The following is an 18,790-nucleotide window of genomic DNA, read 5'->3' on the forward strand; positions in this document are numbered from 1 at the left end:
GCCGCTCACGGCGGCTGCTGGCCACTCTCCCTGGCTGCTGGCCACACACAGTAGCTCATGGCAACCCACTGCAGCAGGGCAACTCAGGGCAGCCCAGCTCCAGGTTGAGCTGTTGTTCAGCATCTTAGCTGTAGAGGGCAGTGTCTCTGGCCCTCATATGTGAGATCCGAACCGGGGCCCTCTGGTGTCCCAAGCCAGCTCTTAACCAACGTGCCACTCTGCGGACCCTAAATATTATTATTATTATTTTTTTAACTGAGCTATAGAAATTCAGACTATTTCTCATGTTGCTCTTTAAGATTTCATTGCTATTTGCCAAGCAGACAGAACTGGAGCAGGGCAATTTTCATTTTTCCCACTGAAATATTGTTCTTAACTACTTAGGTACTTTTATGTAAATATCAAGATGATGATAAAAGCCAGCTGTTGAACATACAGTGTTAGTGGTGGACAAGACTTAGTTTCTGAGTTCAGGAGAAATTTTTCTAACATGATGAGATTATATTAAATTAAAATATATCAGAGTTGTTTTTTCAAGGCTTAGGGTAGTGAAAGACAATTAAATTCTTAAGAATAAGTACTATTAGTAGTATACATTCTCTTTATTCTTAGGATGGCTTGAATTTCTTCATATTAGGTCTTTGTTTAAATATAATAGAGACTTCCCATCGTAACTCACATGAGTGTCCCTGTCTGTCCTCTGTTCCTTGTTTGCTAGTCTTTCTTAGAACTTTACATATATACATATTTGTTTATTTGGTTTTAGTCTGTCAGTCCTATCAGAATATAAATTCCTTGAGAACAGGTCCTATATTGAGCTTGTTCACAGTTATATCCTAGCTGCCTAGCATAAAGCACATAGAATTCACTCTAATGTGCTGAATGAAACTTACCACCTTTTTGTGAAGAGCATTATTTGAAACAAAAAAAGCTTTAAAATATGCATTTAAAAAAAATTTCCAGTTTATATGTAAACTGAGGGATTGATTTTGAGCCTTGTTAATTTTGGGTGACATTTTATATAAACTTTTCCTTTGTGTTAGATGGAAATGTAAATTTACAGAATAACAATTTTAAAAACCCCACACCAACACATTACCCACATTTGCCCATGTTCCTTACATAACTTGAGAGCTTTGGTTTTTTTCCCTAACACTAAGTTGAAGCCTGGCAGCTTGGGCCTAATTTACAAGGCACTAAGTATGTAATTGGAAAAGAGTGAGGGTGCTCTATTTCAAAACTTAATTCCAAAAATCCAAGTCAGACGAAATCGACCCGACATTTCTAAGGGTTTGTCCCAAGAATCGAACTCCTTCTCCTCTGGTACTCTAGCCAAGTTGGCCGACTGCCCCTGAGTACTGGACACAGCCTTGTTTCTCGATTTTGGATCAGGCTCACTTCCAGTTGTTAGCGACTGTGTGCGCGTACCAGACTGTGTGGACTCAAAGGTGCGCATTTGGGGCGTAGCCGAGCCGTTTAAACTAGCGAATCCGCGTTCACCTAATCCTTCCAACTCTACCTCATCTCAGCATCTGCTCCAGGGGTTTGCACGGATTCCCGTGTCCTGACCTTCTTCCTCCCTTATCCGGGGTGCCTGGACAACTCGAGGAGGGGTGAGGATAAAGTTGGAAAAGCTGAACTAGATCAACAATAGAGCGCTGAGACGCAGTTGGAGAGACACTTCAGCCGCCGAAGAGGGAGGCAAGTTGCACCCGCGTGAAAGGGGCGGGCCAGCTCGGGCCACTCGCATTTCCTGTGACAGGGGCCGCCCCAGCCTCTCACTCTCCCGCGGCGGCGGGACCATTTCCTGAATCGCTGAAGCGGAGGGAGGGCTGGGGTGCGGTCCTACCATTAGCGCAAAGGGACGGGGGGGCATGAAAGGAAAGGTTGAAGGACGAGAGGTTGACCAAGAATACAGAAGTTCCATGGGGGTTCAGATTCTCAAATAACATTCGGAAAGAAGACGCTTGTGGGCCAGAGCTCCTCCTTTAGGCCAGGCCGGCCTCCTGTTTGTTCGACACTGGAGCATCCCCCCTCCCCGCATTCCCAAAGTGGTTCAGCCCGAGAGGCCGGCGTCTTTCCCCCAGTTTGCTGTTCACCCGGTGCGCTCGGGACTTGCCCGTAGTGGTGACGGAGGCAACATGTCTGTGGCGTTCGCAGCCCCGAGGCAGCGAGGCAAGGGGGAGATCACTCCCGCCGCGATTCAAAAGGTGAAACCTCGCGGGGACGGGGATGCCAGGCCCATCCCGCCTTTGGAAGAGACCCCCGGGGGCCGGGCGGGAGTCGGTCGGGCTGGGGGCGGAGGCGGGCCTGTTGGGAGGCGGCCGTGTGGGAACCTGAGCCACGGGCTGTGCCTGAGTGGGTGGCGGAAGACGGCGAACTGGTTCTCTCACCGAGTCCTTCGCGCATTGGGGCTTTTTCCTACAGGCACAAAAGCCCAAGTAACCACCTCCAGATTTCTCTAGGGATGGGGCGGCGTTCGGGCTGAGGGGCGCGTGCGCCCGGCGGCGCTGGTCGCGCGGGTAAGGGCTGTTTGTCAGAGCCGGCGCCCCCCGCGGCCCCGCGAGTCGCTCCGGAGTTACTTTGGCGTCGCCCCGCCCAGCGCACCGTGGCTACTTGGTGCAGACAGGACCTCGGGTCGCTGGAGGCCGAGGGGAAGTCGCCGCCCTCAGCCGCGCTGCAAACTCCAGCCGACTTGCGGAACTCCGAGGAGAACTTGGGGGACGCTGCAGGGAGCCTTAGTAGAATCAGAGGGGCGGGCGAGAGAGAGCCCTGTGGACTTCGGGGTTACCTTCGGAGTCCCCTTTTCCATTCCGGATTCACCCCATATCTGTTTATGTCTGCAGCAAATGTTGAGCGCTGCGTCTAGGTACTGAGGCTACAATGGTGAGCCATGGCTCCTGCCTTCATGGAGTTTACAGTCTAGTGGTAGAGACAATGTGATAATTATGATCAATTACAGAAGACGTGATAAATACCCCGGGAGTCGCGTCTCTTTTAGAGAGTAGTGCTGTCTCTTGTTGCCGTGTTACCGCCAGTTAGGGACGCAAGGTTCTTTATTGTCTTCTACTATGGTTGCCTATGATCAGGGCAGCATTCTGAATTTTACTCAGCTGGACTTTGAAAAGTTACTAAATTTCGTAGTTTACCTTAAATATTTCGATTTTGTTTTATGCACTGGAGTAAGGATGAAAGTTGAAAGAGAGTCAGTTTTTTAGTACTACTCAGGGCAACATCGTGGATAGTACTACTACAGTAGTACTACATCGTATGCCCGATAGATTTGTTAATCAGCTTCTGTTTACTGTCAGGTTCTTTGTAGTGTGGCATTTGGCATTTACTGGCTTTATTTTATGAACAAACCGGCTTGGCAGTGCCTGGGTGCTGTATATTCATATAGGGCATTGAGCTAACTAAGTCTGCAGTCTGGCGGACAGCTCCAAGAACATACACGCAAAACATGTTTTTTGGGGGGTTGGGAATGGGATTCACTTTTTGTTTTTGCACTATAGGAAAATCCTGAGTTTTTCTTTTTTTTCTACAGTTTTTCTTACATCTCAAGAAAGTTCTCATGGGTGATTAGTTCAGGAGATGCTGATCAATTAAGTTTTTATCCTCAGATGAGAAGGCAAAATGGATTCCAAATTAAGTGCCTCATTTTACAGTATGAGGGATTGATTTTAGATATGAGACAGTTATTCTAACGATGAAGTTTGTTAGGCTGAGAAATCTACAGAGAAGATATGTTGTGAAATGGTTAAATTGTACTAATGCAGTATAAGGACAATTTTTTTTGGCATCCAGTGAGTCTATGTAAGAAATAACTGCACTTTTTGGAAGTGCATGTTAGTTTTTTTTTCCAGCAAGTGAAGATTATGATGCAGAAAAAGGTCGCAGTTAATGTTAAATGGATCTTCGGTTTTAATTACTAGAGTTATATTAACTAAATTATTGAGATAGAGTGATTATGGTATTCTACTTCATGCTTTCATTGAATCCCGGAAAGGTGGGGCAAGTACAGGAGGAACAGCTTTACTCCTGTCCCTTGATCTTTCAGATAAATCTGAAATCTTAAGTGGTTTGAACGGGATAGCAAAGCTGGCACTAAAACTAGCTGGCTTTTTAATTGCTACATGAGTATTTTCTCAATGCCACTTTGCTTAGATGAATTATTTAATCCTTAAAGCCAGTATTGCTTTAAATTGCTATAAGATGATAAATGATAAATCAGTATGCTTTTGTTTTTAAACTTTTGGAACAACTGAATTATAAGGTAAGTCTGCAATAAGTTTATTATACACAGATAGAAATTATTGTATGTAATTATTTCATATTTGGAGAATCACAAAACCATACTGTGTAAAAAACTTGGAAACTAGCCAGCGAGGCCTCAAGTGCCCTGGGCTGAAGTTTTCATGTATTTACTTCATTGTGGATAAGGACAATTTTCTTTACTACTAAAAAGCATTAGAATGATAGAAAGCTAACTTGGACATAATTTTTAGTCTTAACAGGCTAAAGCTTCTATTACATATATAGCAGAGGTAATTAAGTTTTTGAATACAAAAGAAACTCCAAATTTTTCCTTCTGTGCTGCAGGTAATAACTAAAAGGGAGAATAATTGGAAAAGAGTTATTAAAAAAATTGTTGATTAACCATGACATTCCAGAGGTGTAAAATAAGATTTAAAAGACCCGAGTAGATTCAGTTTCTGTATAGATAGACATTTCTAGACATCTGAAGGGCTTTTAAAAATTTTACTTGAGGGGCCGGCTGACTGGCTCAGTTAAGATTCGATTCCCACATGGGCCAGTGAGCTGCTGATGGGCAGCCGGATGGCGACTGGGCTTGGAGCTTAGCTAGCTGCGCCCTCCACAACTAAGATTAAAGGACAACAACTTGGCTATTCCCGTTCCCCAATTCCCCAATAAAAAAAATCTTTAAAAAAATTTTACTTGATAACACTAGACTTACAATAAACTTTTTCCAATTTTATTTCAGATGTTGGATGACAATAACCATCTTATTCAGTGTATAATGGAATATCAGAATAAAGGAAAGACCTCAGAGTGTTCTCAGTAAGATTGATATGAAATTTTTTTTTTAATTTTCATTTTTTGTGTTCGTTAACTTTTTACTTTTCTTTTTAATAGCAGCTTTATTGAGATATAATTCACATACCATACAATTCACTCATTTTAAAGTGTATAATTCAAGTGTTTTAGAATATTGATAAGAGTTGTACTACCATTACTTCAATCAATTTTAGAACATTTTTGGTATCCCGACAAGAAACTATACACATCAGCAGTGACTCCCCATTTCTACCACCTAATTCCTCACCCCTTGACAACCACTAACTTTTCCGTCTGTGTAGATTTGCCTGTTGTGGACATTTCATATAAATAGATTCATACAATATGTGGTCTTTTTTTACTGCTTTCACTTAGCATATTTTCAAGACTCATGCATATTGAAGCATGTATCAGGACTTTCTTTTTATTGCTGAATCTTCCATTGTATAGCTGTGCCACATTTTATTTATCCATCAGTGATAGACATTTGGGTTGTTTTCACTTGGCTATTATGAATAATGCTACTGTGAACATTAGTGTACAATTTTTTTGTGTGACTTTTCTTGATTTTTACAGAAGAAAATTTTCTGTGGGATGGAGTGGGTATTAATTTTTTCTTATGCTTATCTTGCATTATAAAATAATGACTTCAAATTTGCGTGTAGTCTGATTTGTGGAAAAGTTAAATTTTCACATAGGTAGGCTATTTAGTTATATCTGTGTATGTGATTGAGAAACAGCACCATCCAGTAGAAATAATGAGGGGTGCCAAAAAAATGTATGCACATGACTTGTATTCATCTTTTGTTATCGGTATATATTATTACAATCTTAATACAGTTTTTTCCTTTCTTAAAATGCGTATACATTTTTTTGGCACCCTCTGTATATTGCGAGCCACATACGTAGTTGTATATTTGCTAGTTGACACATTAAACAAGGAAAAAGAAACAGGAGAAAGTAATTTTAATAATGTACTCTATTTAACTCATCATTTCCAAAATATATCACTTCAGTATGTAATCAAAATAAAATATTAATGAGATAGTTTACATTCTTTTGTTTCATACTAAATCTTTGAAATCTGTGCTTCTTATTCTAATAATATCACTTTGCACTAGCCACATTTCAGTGTATCTAGTGGCTACTATTTGGACAACAGTGCTTTAGAGTGTTTTATTCTCACTGTCATTTTGGGACATAATTGTCTTATAGGGATCTCACTGGTCTGCTCTCAAGATAAGATACTGCATTTAGTTATCAAGTATCTTCAGTATATTTTAATCTGGAACTGATCTTCAGTCTTTCTGGTAACTTTAACAATGTTAATTAACATGGTTAAAGAGTACAGAGCTGTTACTTTGTGGAATGCCTCTCATTTTGTATCTGACTGGTGTTTCCCCTTGATTAGATTCACATTATTCACTTGGCTGGAGTATCACAGATATGATGTTGTGTCCTTCTCAGTGCATCCTCAAGTAGCCATATGATTTGTCCCAGCATTTGTCTCAATATTTTTGATAACTTCGTTCATTTTGATAGTGCCTGCCAGTTTCTCCACTGTAAAGTTAGTATTTTTTTCCTTATAATTTTTATGTATTTTGTTGGGGAGATACCTTGAGACACACTTTTGCTGTTTCTTATACTTTTACACTTTAATTTTAGCATCCACCAATGATCTTTACTGAAACAGTTATTACTATAGTGGTTGCCAAATGGTATGTAAATCCACTATTCCTTCTACATTTATTTGGAATCCTACTGTAAGGAAGAAATTTCTTGTTCCTTGCCCCATTCATTCATTAATTTATTTATATCTGAGTGGACTTAGGGGTTCTTCTTATAGTCTCGTGGTTATAATCTGTTACTCTATTTTCTTTCTCAAATTGTCCTTGATGTTGGCCACTGGGAGTCCCTCAAGCTGGCTTTTTGCTGTGTCTCCATTATTTTTTGAGAATTTTCTTATTTTTTTGCACCACAAAATGTTCTGGGCTTATCTTGTACTTTTTCCTGCCCCAGTTTGGAATCACTTGTTTCTTCAAGCTCTGGTTCATTTTTTTTGGAGAATGATATTTTAGAAACTTAGGTCTCAGTGCTAGGATATGTTATTTTCTAATCATAGCACATTGTACATTTTATACGACCATTTTCTTTTTTTTTTTTTGTATATTGTTTCTTTGATGAATCTTGTCTGTTTATATTTGAAAATACTCAAAAAACTAGCTGATCTACTTCCTTAATTTAAGTATGGATAATCATCAGTGGTAAGGAAATCACTATCTCAAGTTAGCCATCTGATGGTAAAAGTTTAGAGGTTCTAATTAGTATTATTTTCACCTATGGCTTTTAAAACTCTAGATCAGGGGTCAGCAAACTGCGGCTCGCAAGCCGCATGCGGCTCTTTGGATATGTTCCATCTCAAAAGTTTGCCTACCCATGGAAGAGCCAATCCTGTCCCTCAAAACAATTTAAAAACTATTCGAAAGCCATAAATATATTTTTACATAATCACAATTATGTGAATAATATCCTGTAAAAATTGTATAATTGAAACTATAATGGTTTTCATTTTCAATTTTACTTCAGAGCCTGCGGCTCGCGAGCCGCAGTTTGCTGACCCCTGGCGGCTCTTCCGTCTCAAAAGTTTGCGGAGCCCTCTTTAGCTAGAGTCAAGGGGTTCTGTGGCTTTAGCTCTGGTTCATTAAGGAACCCAGCAGCACATGGCGTGGGTAGGAAACACTCAGTTCTAGAACCAACTTTTCCAATTTGAGTCAGCAAAAGTTTATACTGTTTTATTGTTCATATTCTTAGCTTTTTTGTGTACATATGATCATTTCCCCCATTCTTTACATATTGGAATAGACCTAATTTTCTCACATATTTGGTACAAGTGGGGCTTAAAATTGACTTAGGTAAAATCTTAAATTCTGCTCTTTCTGATGGATTTCACTTCATTCTTAGAGTTCTTTAGTTATTCTTTTCTCAAGTTGTCAGGATTGGTTTGTGAATGAAGAGCAAAAAAAAATCTCTCAACCTTAATAAATGTTCGTTTCTTGTATTAGTAGAAGTAAAAGGAAAATAAAGAGGAACGTCAGTAAATTACAGCCATTGAATTAATGGTTCAGTTTTAATTCTTAAGATGTGTTAATTTTTCCTGGAACTTTTTTTAATTGAAAATAAGTTTATTTTTATGAAATCAGTATATGCATTGTAGAAAATTAGAGAAAACGCATACGTAAAAATGAGATCATGCACTGTATCCTTGCCACCCAAACATTTTACACTGGTGACATCTTTGTATATATTGCTCTTTATATTTTTATCTACATTTACACAGTTATTCGTATATTACACTCATATATGTCAGTAAATCAACTGTGGAGCTCATATGCACAGATCCTCTTCTCTTTAAATTCTGATAACATATGTATGAGAATGATTGCTCTTTTGTGCCGTTGGTTTGAGCATTTTCTAAATCAATCTATATATTGACTTAAATCAGCCCCTTATTTTTTTGTATTTGAGTGCAACTATTTCAGAGTGTGCTATCAATAATTTGCAATAAAAAATTGTGTCTTCATCATAACAAAGGAATATAGTTTTAAATCCCTAGTTATAGAAAGACGTTTATTCTATAAATTGTATTCTTGTTGTCTTATAAACACAATCATCATAGCTTCTAGGTAATTTTTTTTAATGAAATCTGGCTTCAGATTCTTTTTTTAATTATATCAATAAATTTAATAGTGGTTGTTTTACCTTATTCAAGGTAATTGATGTAGCGGCTCTTAGTGGAATCTTTGGAAAGTGAACTGCCTCATTTAATAAGTTAATGATGGGTGTTTTGGAATCATCAAACAAAATGTTGAATATGTTTTATATCTGCTCTTAGCTTATATATTCTATTTTGTTTTATTAATGGAAGCTATTTTAGAAATCAATACATTAAAATAAACTATTTCAGTGACAAATGTAATACTATTTATAAATAAGTGTTTCAGGAAGATGTTTCTTTACTATTTGTAGAAGATTCTACTTTTTATTATTTTAGTAGTCTTAGCTGAAGCTAGATTTTTCTAGAATATTTATTTAGTTTTTTTGTTTTTAGGTGACACAAACACAAAGAATATGAGTATATAGTATTTTCGTTAATGTTCATCTTTGAGCTTTGACTAAGCTTATTTCAATGCTGTAAAAATAACAGTTTTACACAAAATAAAATCCACTGAAGTTAGAAAAGGCTTTAAAAATGATAATTTTTACCTGTTCCCTTACATTAGGTAAAACAATTTGAGGCTATTGGGACAATTGGAGAAATTTGAATGGGTTCTGTGGATTCTTCTACAAATCTCAAACATTAATTTCCTCATTATAATGGTTGTACAGTGGGTATACAGGAGAATGTCCTTGTTTTGGGAAATAGACACTGAAGTATTAGTAGTAATGGGGCATAATGTCTGTAACTGACTCAAATAGTTTTGAAAAAAAAATTTGCTTGCATGTGTGTATGTTGGTGTATGTGTTTAGGATGGAATAAGACAAACGATAAAATGCTAATGATTGGGGAGTGTGGGAGAAAGATATTTAGGAGTTCTTTATATTCTTGAAACTAAGTTTGAAGTTATTTCAAACTTAAAAGTTAAAAATAGGGTTGGAGAAATGGCTTAAAATTAAAGTACTCAATAAAAAATGCTGTACTTGTAGATGTTTAAAACTAGAAGGGGCTTTGATATCTACTCTGACTCCCATTATTTTACAAATGAGGCTTTACAGAGCGTGGCAGATTAGATTTAACAGTACCGGTATTTTAATATTGGCTTATTAAGTATTAATCAGCATTAGCATGACTAAAAGTTTTTCTTAAAGGGTCGTGAGTAAACCATAGTCTCTTAGTTAGGTTTTGGTATTTTTATTTTTGATAGGGTGGACAGCAAATCTCATATCTGAGTATATTACAAGCATCCTTGTATTATAAAAAAGGAAAACTTGAAGGAGTAGACTTTGAAATGGGTGTTCTTATTAAAAATGCTTGGCTGACTTTAAAAAAAATGGCAAGATTGTGGAACCTTGTATTACTTAGATTGTATTGACAATATCTATAGAATAATAAAATAGTTCCAGCTAGTGGTGTCTATTGGTGCTGTTTGAAGAATTTCAACAACATAATTAACTGTTATGAATAATTCAGTACAATGTGTTGGGTTTCGGAAAAGTCATGACGTATTTTTTCTATGTTTTTTGTTGCAAAAATGTGTGATGACTTTTCCGACAACCCAATTATAATTCTTGGCCCTTGTTTATATAAGGATCACTATAACAAAGACTATGTCAGGTCTGATTGAGCAATATTACAGTGGATATGTGAAGGAGGAGCATTAAAAGCACAGACTTGTTTTTAAACAACAAAAAACAAAAAGGGAAACAAGGAAACTTTGGGAAGTGTTGGATGTCTATTACTTTGATTGTGGTGATGATATCACGAGTATTTGCATATGTCCAAATATCAAATGATATACACTAAATATGTGTGCTTCTTTGTATATCAGTTATACCTGAATAAATTTTGGGGGGAAAAGAGCATAAACTTACTAGTGAGGAAACTTCAAGGTCACTGAGATATAATTTTTTTTTTCCCCTAATAAAATGTAGTGAAACCAGTTGTTTCTAACAGGAAAAAAAATGCATTAGAGTTTACTAGGATTTCTCTTATGGTGTCTGTTTTAGAAAATTATTTAATCTGGGATCTATATTAAAAGACTTTATTCAGCTGCATAAAGTTCTTTTGATTTATTTTCATTATTTTAATTTGTATTTACTATTTCTTAGTAAATGAAATTCTAAAACAACCTAACAATTCAATGCAGGATATATGTTTGTATATTGAGGGATTACAAACACTAGTAATTGGACTGCTACTGTTATAATTTTAATCTGGTATCATCTTAGTTAAGTTTTTAAATTATGAAGAGAGTTTTAGCAAAACTAATTCATAAGCAAGATTACTATAAACGTGTTTAACTACTTCACTCTAGTAATAAGAATCTGCTTTATTTCTTAAAGTTAATCTTTAATGGTGTCCTATTTTCTCCATCTCTGTGCTTTAGCATATATAGATAAATATGTACTGTATATTGTAATTGAAGACAATTATTCATTGTCTTTTCTCTATGCTGAGTCCTAACAGATGGGCAGTATAACCACGGCAGGCATAAATTGTTGGTCAGTGCTACAACAGTGACAAGGGAAAAAAAAATGTAGTTTCCACCTCCTTCCTAACATTTTAGCAGAGCATGTTGACTGTTCATGGATTTGAAGCTTTTGGCAACATGAAAATGGCAGAGGGAAGGGAATAAGGATATTAGTTTCACTGAATTCCATCATTCTAGACCAGGGGTCAGCAAACTTTTGAGACGAGAGAGCCAATCCTGCCTCTCACAATTTAAAAATTTTTTGAGAGCCATAAAACAAATGAAATCACCATTATGTGAATAATATTTAAAAATTTTGTAAATGAAACTATGATAGTTTTTTTTTTTTTTTTTTTAGCTGAGCCATCCTGCCACCTCAGCGGCAGCTCAGCTAGGGCGGGACTCGAACCACTGTTGCTCAGAGCTCACACTCTTGAGCGAGCTCTTAACTAACTGAGCCACTCGGCCCAATAGTTTTATTTTTATTTTCGATTTTACTTCAGAGCCACATGTTCGTACCCAGTGAGCTGCATGTGGCTCACAAGCTGCAGTTTGCCGACCCCTGTTCTAGAACTCTTAAAACACACACACCCACACACCCGGGGGGGTGCCAAAAAATGTATATACGTGGACACTTTGGTCAGCGTTGCTCAAGCAGTAGTTCACCGTAATCAGAAGTGTCTGGATGCTGACGGTAACCTCTTTGAGCACCTCTTGTAATTGCAGAAGTCAAACGTGAGTTGTATTCATCTTTTGTTATTGGTGTATATTGAGTATTACAATTTTAATACAGTTTTCCTGTCTTAAAATGTGTATACATTCTTTTGACACCCTCTGTATATAATGGTGTGATCAAAAGATATGATGAATGTTTAAATAAAATAAATTTATTACAATAAAAGACACATTGCCATTAATCCCTCTGAAACTGCTCCCCCTCGCTTTGAACACACTTATCCCATCGTTCTTGCCGCTTTCTGAAGCAGTTCTGGAAGTCCTATTTCGTGAGGAGACACGCTCAGGTGCACTTGTGGCTGCCTGGATGTCCTGAATTGATTCAAAACGTTTTCCTTGAATGGGCATTTTGACTTTGGCGAAGAGCCAGAAGTCACATGGTGCCAGATCCGGTGAATAAGATGAGGACACTCCGTAATGTTTGTATTTGACAGAAATTGCCGTACAAGAAGCAGTGTGTGACACAGCGTTGTCATGATGGAAGATGAAGTGAAGACACTCATGAAAGAGGACTTCCAGAACTGCTTCAGAAAGTGGCAAGAATGATGGGATAAGTGTGTTCGAAGTGAGGGGGTGTATTTTGAGGGGGATTAATGGCAATGGGTCTTTTACTGTAAGAATTTTTTTTATTTAAACATTCACCGTGTCTTTTGATCATACTTCGAATGTATACAGTGTATGGAGCGAGTACATATCTCAGTTATTCCCTTTACTAAGCTATGCAAGCTTGTACAAGTTACTAACCTTTCTAAATCTGTTTCCTCATCTGTAAAATGGAGAAAATAAGAACTTTTACCCCATAGTGTTGGCCTGAGGATTAAATGAAATATATAAAAATATAAAATGAACTATAACAATATCTAGCACATGGTAACAGCTCAGAGTTTATTATCATTTTTGAATGTATTATTTGGAATTATTTTGCAGAGGAACTAAGAACAAATGAAGTGCTATTGCTGTTCAGGTAACACATCTTTTATTAAACTTGAGAAATGATTAGAATGGTGTTTGTATTTAAGCAGATAGAAAGAAATTTATTTTTTAATGTTGATATTTGTTTTGTTTTAATAGGTATCAGCAGATGTTGCATACAAACTTGGTCTACCTTGCTACAATAGCAGATTCTAATCAAAATATGCAGTCTCTTTTACCAGCAGTAAGTACCTTTAGAATAATGTGACGTAGAGTTATGTGTGGTATTACGCATTTTTGTTTAGTGATTTTTGAGATTTGTTTAATAAGTCCTGTCCTTTTCTGAGACCATGAAGGTATTCACCTATATGATCTAAAAGCTTTAATGTTTGCCTTCATATTTAATTTAAATTAATTCATCTAAAATTGATTCCCTTCCTCAGGAAGTTATATCCATCTATCATTCACCCACAAACCCATAAACCTACCAACCTACCTAGTTATTTTAATCTGTAACTTCACAAATAGTTTATGAATAAATCTGTAATATTTCAAAGCAAATCCCAAACATTTTATAAGTATACTGGTAAATACTTCAATATATATCTTTATCAGAAAAGGACCATTATCCCACCAACAAAATTACCAAAATTTTATCAGAAAAGGACCATTATCCCACCAACAAAATTACCAAAATTTGTTAATATCTCATACCCAGTCTGTTTTCAATTTTCACGTATTTAAAAAAAAAATGTTTTAATGATTGGTTGCCACTGAATCCAAATAAGGTCCACATATTTCATTGGTTGATATGTCGTAAGTCTCTGTTCATCTATGTCAGTTTATCTTTTCTGTTTTCTGTTTGTTGAAAAAACTGGGTCATATATTGTGTAGAATATCTCACATTCTGGATTTGGCTGATTGTATCCTTGTGGGCCATTAACATGATCTCCATCTCACCTCTTATTTCCTCTAAACTGATAGACTTGATTAAAGTTAGGTTTAGTTTTGTGTTAAGAGTATTTCATTGGTGGTGCTGTGTATTGCCTATTGTATCACATCAGGAGGAACATGTTTGGTTGTTCCATTTATAGTAGTGGAAAATCTAACCTTAAATGATTTTTACATTTTTAAAAAAAAATTTTTTTATTTATTTTTTTGTTGGGGAATTGAGGGAAGGGGAACAGACAACTTGTGTCCTTTTGTTCTTCAGTCTAGTTGTGGAGTACGTTGCTTCACTGGCCCAAGTTGGTACCATCATTGCGCTCTTCCTGGGGGAGGCAGATCAGTCGCAGGCTTCTGGACAGCCGCTCACAGCAGCTGCTGGCCGCTCACGCTGGCTGCTAACTACACACGGTAGCCCAGGGCAACCCACTGCAGCAGTGACTGCAGCCTACGCCTCGCCGGTGACTCATGGCATCCCAGCTCCAGGTTGAGCTGTTGTTCAGCATCTTAGCTGTAGAGGGCAGTGTCACTGGCCCTTATATGTGGGATCCGAACCAGGGTCCTCTGGCGTCCCAAGCCAGCTCTTAACCAGTGCGCCACTCGGCTGGCCTGATTTTTACATTTTTGATGTGTTTAAATCCATTGCAGTCATTCTTTGATAGTCCATTTATCTCTTCTTCAGTCAGTGGAAGCCTCTTCATTCGGCTCCTGTGTCTTTCTGATATGATTCTAGTATTCTTGTGTAGTTTCTTTGCTTTCAGGATTTGAGAGCGATATAAGATGATTATATTTTCTGTCCCGGAATTATTCTGCTTCAGCTATTTTTCCAAGCAGTCCTTTTTCAATGAGAATTGATATTTAGAGATCATAATTTGGATGTTTGGGGCATTCATTATTACTGGGTTTTCATTGTTTGTTAGGTATTTTTAGTGGATAGAAATAGTAAACACATTTTTTAGAAAAAGCAATAAAATATTTAATTAGTGATATTTCCTCTTCAGGAAAGATTTTTTCACTTAGCTTTGATTTTATGTATTAGTATCTCTTCTGTCCCACTCTAGAAACCTTGGTACCTTCATGACATTATTATAGTTGTTAATTTGCTATATACTATATATTTAAAAAATTTTTAATATAACGATACCAAGTTTACTACTAATAAGATACTTGTCCTCCAGATATATCTCACTGAGGATACATCATCAATAAATTTTGTTTGAATCTGAAATAATTCTTTATGTGATTATTGACATGAATTTGGTTTCCATTTAGGTAGAATTTATTTTTATGAATGGTGTGAAGAATAGGTTCAATTTCATTTGTTTCCATATACATAGTTCTCTGTCCCAGCTTTGTTTACTGGAAAAACAAAAATATCTCTATTTTGTCATGGCACGTATATTATATATCAGGTGTCCATGTATATGTGAGTCTACATCTGCTCTCTATTCTGTTCATTAGAGTTTGTTTTTATAAATTCCACTATCTTGTCACACTTGTCATAGTTTTAATATAAATATTGATATTAGAGAAGTTCTTCACTTATTCTTTATTTTTTTCATAATATCTTGGCTATTGGTGCTTTAATTTCAGCATGTCCAACATAATCCTGTTGTGATTTTCATTGAGATTACCTTGACTCTAAATCGGTATGGGGAAAATTGATATTTTTACAATAAAGAGTCTTTCAAATCAAGATCATTGCCTATATTTTAATTTATTTAGTCCTTTATTTAATATCTGTTAATGAAGTTTTATGATTTTCCCTGCAGAGGATTTGCAGTCTCTCACTGGACTTACTGCTAGGTACTTCACATTTTTTGAGGCAATTTTAAATGGAGTCTTTGTTTTTTAAGTTTTATTTTCTAACCGTGATTGTTGTTTTCATGGAAATGCAATTGATTTTGAATTTCAGTCTTGTTCAACTCTTTTTTTTTTTTTTTAGATTTTTATTGGGGAATTGGGGGAAGGGAACAGACAAATTGCTGTCTTTTTGTTCTTCAGTCTAGTTGTGGAGGATGTTGCTTCACTAGACCAAGTTGGCACCATCATTGCAGTCTTCCTGGGTGAGGCAGATCGGTCACTGGCTTCTGGACGGCTGCTCACTTTGGCTGCTGGCCGCTCACTGGCTGCTGGCTACACACGGTAGCCCATGGCAACCCACTGCAGCAGGGACTGCAGCCTACCCCGTCGCTGGTGACTCACTGGCAGCCCAGCTCCAGGTTGAGCTGTTGTTCAGCATCTTAGCTGTAGAGGGCAGTGCCACTGGCCCTCATATGGGGGATCCGAACTGGGGCCCTCTGGCGTCCCAAGCCAGCTCTTAAACAATGCGCCACTCGGCCAGCCCATCAACTCTTATTTCTGACAGTTTTCTGTAGATACTTTCAGTTTTCTATATTCACAAACATATCATTTATGAATAATTAGTTTTGTTTCTTTCTTGCCAATCCTTACACCTTTTATTTCTTTCTCTTGCTTTCCGTCTCTGGCTAGGACCTCCAGTACATTCCTAAATAGAAGTGGTGATGGAGGACATCCTTATCTTGTTCCTGAACACAAAGGGAAAGCTTTCACTATTTGACCATTAAGTATGATGTTTGTTGTAGATTTTTTTGTAGATACCTTTTAGTAGATTAAGAAAGTTCCTTCAGTTTCTGTTGTGTTAAGTAAGAGTTTATATCTTAAATGGATGGTAAATTTTATTAAATACTTTTTTTCGTATCTGATTAGATGATCATAAGGTTTTTTTCCATTAATCTGTTAATGTGGTGAATTACATTAATTTAGTTTTGAATGCTCAATCAATCTTGCATTCTTGTGATTAACCAACTTTTTCATGACCCACTTGGTCATGATCTTTTCCTTTAATTTTGGTCATGGTCTTTTAAAAAAATTGGTTTATTCGGTTTGTTAAAATTTTGATCAAGATTTTTTTTGTTCATGTGTGTAGTTAATCTTTAATTTTCCTTTTGTATAATGCCTTTGGGTTTTTTTTGTTTGTTTTATAAAGATTTTATTGTTTTATAAAGATTTTATTGGGGGGAGGGGAACAGCGTTGTGGAATCGGGGAAGGGGAACAGACAAGTTGCTGTCCTTTTGTTCTTCAGTGTAGTTTGGAGGACGTCACTTCACTGGCTCATGTTGGTATTATCATTGCATTCTTCCCGGGTGAGGTAGTTGCTCGCTGGCCATTGGACGGCCACTCAACGGCGGTTCACAAAAGCTCACGCCAGCTGCCGGCCTGCCCCACTGCAGCCTACGCCTTGCCGGTGACTCATGGAAGCCCAGCTCCAGGTCGAGCTGTTGTTCACCATCTTTGCTGTAGAGGGCGCAGCATCACTGGCCCTCATGTGGGATCTGAACTGGGGCCCTACTGCTCAGAGCTGGCGTCCCAAGCCAACTCCTAACCAACGCGCCACTTGGCCAGCCAAAAGTCTTTTCAAAGAATTCGTTTTGGGCTCTGATTTTTCTCTGTTGCAGCATTTCTCAAAAATTATTGAAGACTCTAAAGAGTTTTATGTGGGCTATGTATGTTTATATATTTGTAAATTTTTCTCAGTTTTTAAATTTAAACAGAAAACTTAAAAAAATGTACAGATATTTATTCATTTAAAATAATAATAATAAACTCGTTGCACGTTAACATTAAATAACATTCCTTAAAGGAAAAACAACTATATCTTTTAGAACAAATTTAGTGAGATGTGAATGACATTGTTTAATCAATTTGCAAATTTCCATTAAATGTCTGGTTAAAACAGCTGTATTCTCATATCTACTTCTAAATTCAGTCTAGCATAATATGTTGGTTGAAGTAGAATGAAATCCAGTCTCACACAGATAGGGAATTTGAAATGGGAAGAATATTTTAATAGCTGTTTCAAATTGTTATGGATAATCTTTGGTAGTTTAGCAGATCTCAAGTATTGTTATAAAGACTAGTTATAGTGGTTATGAAATCAGAACCATATCAGTATACTTACTGATACTCTTCTTACTGTGGTATATTAAAGTTTATTGGTCTGTCTTGCATATTGGATGGATCTTTTTACTCATGCATACTTTTGTAACACCATGCTTTGATCATTCGGAAAATAGAATTTCACTGAGTTATGCACGTCTTCCAAATATTGACGTTATACCATTATATGATACCAAAAACCACATTTGTTGAAATCACCACCAGTCTCATTAGAAAAGTCTTTAAGTAGTGAGATGCTGTCAGGCTCAAGACAGTAGATATAAATTTGCCAAATTCCCAGTTCTTCCTTGAAAAGTTGAATTTGATCATTGGCAACAAATGCTATCAGTTTTCCAAGCTAACTGTTCATTTTTGAGAAAATGTCTGCCAGATACCCAAACCTGGATAAAGCATAATTTATCTAATAATTGTTCTTTCAAGTAAAAATATGTTCCATGAAAACAGTGCGTAGATCAGCTCACAGCTCAGTCACAATGTGCTTTTATCTTGCTTTGATTTGCAAAATATGTTTATTATTTTCTCACTTTGTCACACAGAATATTTAACTGACACAGAGCACTTAATAAATGAGTAATTTTTACTGCTTCATCAAGGACATTCTTAAATGAAAAAGACTGCATTTTTTTTTTTAAACTGCTTGTCTGTAGCAGTCAATAATACAGTGATTTACTGTAGAGTGGTGACTCATGCATGCTAAGGCTCCAGCAGTCATATCTACTTTTTTGCTTTTGCACCATCATTGTAAATATCAATATAGCATAAAAGGCAAACATCATCTTAGTATTACTATAGAAATAGTTTTGACCTTTTGGACCTCCTAAAAGGGTCTTGAGAACCACACTTTGTGAATCATTACTCTTTTGTATGTTTGATTATGATTAATGTCTGATCTTACCATTATTATTTCCTTTTACTTTTTTTGGTGTACTTTGCAGTTGTTTTTCTGAGTTTT

The 18,790-nt window shown here is 36.8% G+C and overlaps 1 protein-coding gene across 8 annotated transcripts in view; it reads left to right on the forward strand.

Annotated features, from left to right (window-relative positions):
• Positions 1-2,058: 2,058 nt before the first annotated feature.
• SS18 (SS18 subunit of BAF chromatin remodeling complex) overlaps positions 2,059-18,790 on the forward strand; it is a 69,227-nt gene continuing 52,495 nt past the window's right edge. The window contains exons 1-3 of one of the 8 annotated variants that reach the window (XM_019656165.1): positions 2,059-2,210; positions 5,003-5,079; positions 13,071-13,155. In XM_019656165.1, the coding sequence (XP_019511710.1) occupies positions 2,142-2,210; positions 5,003-5,079; positions 13,071-13,155 (231 nt within the window). In that variant the 5' untranslated portion in view covers positions 2,059-2,141. Of the gene's footprint in view, positions 2,211-5,002; positions 5,080-12,926; positions 12,964-13,070; positions 13,156-18,790 lie in introns of those variants that run through there. The other 7 variants (XM_019656166.1, XM_019656167.1, XM_019656161.1 and 4 more) reach the window with 7 other exon arrangements.

The sequence above is a fragment of the Hipposideros armiger genome, unplaced genomic scaffold (assembly GCF_001890085.2).
Source record: "Hipposideros armiger isolate ML-2016 unplaced genomic scaffold, ASM189008v1 scaffold_255, whole genome shotgun sequence".
In the NCBI taxonomy this organism is placed as follows: Eukaryota; Metazoa; Chordata; class Mammalia; order Chiroptera; family Hipposideridae; genus Hipposideros; species Hipposideros armiger.